This window comes from Limulus polyphemus, unplaced genomic scaffold (assembly GCF_000517525.1).
Source record: "Limulus polyphemus unplaced genomic scaffold, Limulus_polyphemus-2.1.2 Scaffold3056, whole genome shotgun sequence".
Taxonomy (NCBI): Eukaryota; Metazoa; Arthropoda; class Merostomata; order Xiphosura; family Limulidae; genus Limulus; species Limulus polyphemus.
In genome coordinates, this window is record NW_013668666.1 from 49150 (window position 1) to 55050 (window position 5901).

The window sequence follows — 5901 nt, forward strand, 5'->3', positions numbered from 1 at the left end:
AATTTTGGATGCATCATCAGTGGGATATTTACAAATTTCTTTATCTGTAGCTTTTGCCAAAAAGGTGAACTTGTTTGTGAGGGTGAGCCATGTGCTACATCAACTACTACACCATTACCACAAGATAAATATCCATGTAAAAAAACAGGCTGGACACCTTGGATGAATTCTCCGTATCAAGTTGGTGGTGATTATGAACTGCTTGAGGATTATCGGTTGTCCCAGATATATACTGAGTTCTGTGGAACAGATAATATAACTAAAATAGAATGTCGTGTTGTTGGATCTCTTAAATCAATCAAAGCAGCAAGGCAGTATGCCACTTGTAATTTGCCAAAAGGACTAGTGTGCAATGACAGAGAACAGACTTCTGGAATGTGTCAAGACTATGAGATCAGAGTGTACTGTCAATGTAGTATGTATATATTAAATTATATTCCATTTCTTAAAGTTTGTAGATGTATGACTTTTAAGATTTAGTATTTTGACTAATTATTCTTTTCTAAATTACTGTTGTTATTGTTTCTGATAAATTATGCTGTAAATCTGTATTAAACCCATGGCAAATGAACATATTTTATCCAAGAGACTTGTAAACTTTCTGAGCAATACATTTTTTGTATCACTTTTTAAGATAAATAAGTTACTAATTTATTAGTAAAATCTGCTAATTGTATGACATGTTTCAAAGGAACAACACTGAAAATATGAATCAACATATTCTAAACACCCCCGACAAAACAAGAAAGAAAAATTAAGTAAATCACAATAATTTTATAAATGAATATAAACCTTTATGTGGTTTTATGTTATGTGGATGTTTCTATACTTAGTTGAACTTTAAAATGATTATCTTGAATATTGAAACTGTAAATTAATATTTTTGAATGTTTAAACTATTGTTCCTGTTTTATCATTTTATTAAGGTATGAATTGTGTTTTATTAGAAAAAGAACCGACTATACTTTCAACAATAACCCCATTCATCACTACTGAAGCTACAACTTTAATCGAGCTTCCTTCAAAATGTACGGCTCCAGGCTGGACCTTTTGGATGAATTCTAACAAGCCAGATGAAATTGGAGATGATGAAAGCATAGGAGAATTGAGAAAGAAGTATGTGTTCTGTCCAGAAAATGAAGTAGAGAAAGTTGAGTGTCGGGTAGCTTCTACTAAAGTTAGTTTTGAATTTAGCAAAGATCAGAATGTTCAGTGTAGCAGAGAAGGACTTATTTGTAAGAATTCTGGCCGTGGAGACTTCAGTACATGTGCTGATTATGAAGTAAGATTCTACTGCAAATGTGCCGATACAGGTAACATACTTCAGAAACTTTTATTTTATTTTAAGAATTAATTAAAAACATAGGATACGAACTACTGTACGTGTACAGAGATTCAACTACTGTAGTTGTTTAAAAAACATACTACTGTAGGTGTACAGAGATTCAACTACTGTAGTTGTTTAAAAAACATACTACTGTAGGTGTACAGAGATTCAACTACTGTAGGTGTTTAAAGAACCAACTACTGTAGTTGTATAGAGGCTCAACTGCTGTAGGTGTTTAAAGAATCAACTACTGTAGTTGTATGGAGGCTCAATAATTGTAGGTGTTTAAGGAACTAACTACTGTAGGTATACAGAGACTCAACGACTGTAGGTGTTTAAAGAACCAACTACTGTAGTTGTATAGAGGCTCAACTACTGTAGGTGTACAGAGATTCAACTACTGTAGGTGTTTAAAGAACCAACTACTATAGGTGTTTAAAGAACCAACTACTGTAGTTGTATAGAGATTCAACTGCTGTAGGTGTTCAAAGACCCAATTACTGTACTTGTATAGAGGCTCAGCTGCTGTATGTGTTTAAAAAACCAACTACTGAAGGTGTATAGAGACTCAACTGCTGTAGGTGTTTAAAGAACCAACTAATTTAGGTGTATAGAGGCTCAACTACTGTAGGTGTTTAAAGAACCATCTAATTTAGTTGTATAGAGGCTCAACTACTGTAGGTATTTAAAGAGCCAACTACTTTAGGTGTATAGAGGCTCAACTACTGTAGGTGTTAAGAGACCCAAATGATTTATGCTTTTAGAGGATGCAGTTATTATAGGTGTTTAGATGTCAATCTACTGTAGGTTTTTAAAAAACCAACAACTGCAGTTGTTTAAATGACTAACTACTCTAGGTTTGTAGAGTTTATTTTTCTCTAATTATTCTGTTAATTTACTGAACCCGAAATACACTCATGAGAGGTTTAAGTTGAACAAAATTAATCAGTTTTTCCTCATTGAGTATTTAATTGATTGGGCTTCTTATCATTTCAGGGGGAACTTCCAATTATTAAAAGATAAGACCAGAATGAATCTGAAATGATATTTTGTGTAATTGCTGGTAAAATCCACTGGTAATGGAAGAAGAGATCAAAATTAAGCAAAGACCTATCTCTGCTAATTGTTTTGGGTTTAAATATCCATGAGACAAAAATTCAGTTACAGTTACCCAATTCAATATTTAATGGGTATCCTGATGGTCTTTGTTAACTATCAAGCAACTAGACTTGCACAAAATGCACTGCTGCATTTGTAAGAAATAGCAATGAAATAAGAATTTAGCTTTTTATCACTTAAAGTAAATTTTGGAAAATTAGTTTACTCATTCATATTGAATCATCTACAGTGTAAAAATATAGTAAAAATTAACTCGCTCATCATTCATTCAGTCAGAAGATGTTTCCTGCTGATTTTCATGTTTTTGTTTTCATTAGGAGTAACCACTGATGAGCAAAGATTAAAGATAAATTGACAAATATTAAAATAAAAATGAGATTAATGTTTTATTGTAATAATTTCAAACTTTTTATTTTAAATCCAAAGAAAGATTTTTATTGGGCTCTTACTTGTCTTTGAATTTTTGTTATCGTTAACTTGCTAAAAATATGAAAGTTGTTTGCAGTTTCACAACAAAAATTTAAACTTTAATGTTCACATAATCTCTCAAAGTGGAGGCTTGTAATCTCTTTCGGAGCTCTCAGTTTTCTTCCATAGTGTGCATTTGACCAGAAAAGTTGCATCAAATATAAATGAAATATTGAAATTGTAATGAGAATGGTTTATTAATGCCTTTTCTAAATAATAGTTTTGTATTTTTCTGAGGTAGAAAAGTGCAATTTGAGGATTTCATAACATCTATTTTGTCTTTATGAACAGTACAGTAATGACAATGAAATGTGTCTTAGCAAGCTGTGAAAAAATAGGGTTTACAAATACTGGGCTTGTATGTTTGAAGGATATGTACATTGCCCAAACAAAGTCTTTTCTATAGTACTTACCTGGAAAATTAGAACACTCTTTTATGTTAAATGTATGTATTTTATTTTTGGAAACTTTGTCGGTTCAGATATTAACTACATCAGATATATAGAAGCCAGTGACTTGATTGGTTTTGATAGTTCTAATACCTGTAAAAGAAAATCAAAGGCTACTTTGAAAATGTGTAGAAAGTTAAGACAACACATTTCATGAGTGCATGATGATTAGTGCTATTCCTTTTTTTTTCAGAAAAACATTTTCCAATATGTTACCTACCCCCCTCTCACAAAATTAGCTATTCTCATTCCGTGCTGCCCTCTATATAAGATATTTTTCTTTACACATGCCACAAGCCTTATGCTTTCTCCTATTGAAATTTTATGATTCCAACGTTTCTCTCGTAAGTCATTATGTGTCACTTCTCCACCAATAGGAGAATGACATGCTCGCATGATGCATGCGACTTGCTACCAAACTATCGCATCTCATTTGGCAGCACTTGTGTTCGGACATGCTTTTTGTTTATGTAAAGATTCACGTTTGGCTTAAGTGTCGTCACGAAGTGGTTTTCTTTAATCTAGTTAGTTTTTATCCAGACAGTTTCTGAATTTAATTTTTATCAGTTAGTTTCAGTTGCATTATTCTTTTTCACCAGTCAAATTTGGTGGACTTTTCTTCACAATGAATTCCGAAGTTCATGTTACTGTTTTGGGGTCACACCAGAGTCTAACATTCTTTCTCAGGCCTTAGGTGCGAGTGACCAAATGGTAGATTTATCTAAATTTATTGAATGTTACATAGGCTAGCCTTTGTCCCAGCCTGGCATGGCCAGGTGGTTAGGGCACTCGACTCGCATTCTGAGAGTCTCAGGTTCGAATCTCCATCTCACCAAACATACTCGCTCTTTCAGCCGTGGGGGCGTTATAATATGATGGTCAATCCCACTATTCATTGGTAAAAGAGTAGCCCAAAAGTTGGCGGTGGGTGGTGATGGCTAGCTACTTTCCATCTAGTCTTACTCTGCTAAGTTAGGCACAGCTAGTGCAGATAACCCACATGTAGCTTTGTGCGAAATTCAAAAACAAACAAACCTTTGTCCCAGACCTCGCCCCAGTTTCTCCTGAACAGGCAGAGCCTTTTAAGAATGATGAGGACTTGGATTGTCTATTTCCACCTCCTGATTTTACCATACTTTTCCATCCCCCATCGAAGAATCAGTTAGGCCTAACTCTGGCTTTTTGGATTTTATTTCTCGGGTATGTGATTTTTATCCTTTCTCCTATTTCTTATGAGACACGTCCTTCCTTACTACATGACCAATCTTCCCATCCCTTTTGGGGTTTTCCTCCCTCCCCTGATATTTGGGTTCATGCTGATCAATTTGTCTCACAATTAAGTGATGGGATTAGCATTTCTCACCCACTGCAAGCTTTAGATCAGTTTGTGCTCTCTTGCTGACTGTCCGTTTTTAGACCAACAGTTGTTTTTCTGCATATTGTCTGTTTGGGGGGGTGGCTCCCAAACCACCTGTCAGTCTGATCCATTCCCAGTATTCTTGCCTGTGTCTTACCCTTACAACTGTTTTACGGTATCTTTCTTCTCTACACCACCTCTCTGAGGCTCTCCACATAAATCCTGAGGGGTTTTCTGGGGATATTATTTCTCTTCTTTCCACCACACTAGCTTTTTTGTTATCTCTGAGTCTTTTTTTTTTTTCATACATGGTTTCTCTGTTGTTGGGACCTTCTAGGTCATGATGCAATTTTGGCTTGGATTCATTTACCATTGACTTATCTTCAGGATCTTCTCATCATTTTTTTCAATGATAGATTTATCTTGCCTCAACCACTTTGTTCACCTGTCCCAGTTTACCATGTAGTCTTTTCTCACTTTGAGGTGGGCATTTTCTCCAGGTTTATGGATAATCAAAATGGATGTTGCCAGTGCTTATCTATATATACCTATATGATCTTGGTTCTCGTCCTTATCTTCAGTTTAATAATGATTGGAAACGGCTTGATTGGATAATGAAGAAAAACTTTAATATAAGTTTAACATAACAGTAAATGTACAATGTTTCGACAAGGTTTTGTCATCATCAGGTACAAGTAATTTACGCTGACACGGATATATATATATACAGTATTGAACAAAGAAGTCACATGACGGGAACTGTTGTGAAACTTAGAAGAGGTATCTAGGCACCCCGGGGTGTTGGTTTAGAGTAGGTTTGTTTTGTTCAATTAAGAAGGATTCCTTGATTTTTCGTTTGTTTATGTTGGGTTATTTGTTTAAAATGACTGTGTTTTTAATAGATATACTATGGTTTTTTAAGTTGCAATGGTGAAAAACGTGGGACGGTTTTCTATTGTGTTCTGTCAATCTGGTTTCCAATTTTCTTCATGTTTCTCCGATGTAGAATTCTGGGCAGTTATTGCATGTTATTTTGTAAATGACGTTGGTATTGTGTGATTCTAAATAATTTTTGTTTAGTAACGATTTTAATTTAGGGCTGGGTTTTTGTGAGAATTTGATGTTGACATTCCCCACAATAAAACTTAACTCACGAACAAAATTGACACTAACAAACCCAA

General features: G+C 34.5%; 1 protein-coding gene across 1 annotated transcript in view; it reads left to right on the forward strand.

Moving 5' to 3' along the window:
• Positions 1–55: 55 nt before the first annotated feature.
• Positions 56–5901, forward strand: part of LOC106468569 (hemocytin-like) — a 94624-nt gene continuing 88778 nt past the window's right edge. The window contains exons 1-2 of the mRNA XM_022396906.1: positions 56–415; positions 948–1313. Of these exons, the coding sequence (XP_022252614.1) occupies positions 163–415; positions 948–1313 (619 nt within the window). The 5' untranslated portion in view covers positions 56–162. The remainder of the gene's footprint in view (positions 416–947; positions 1314–5901) is intronic.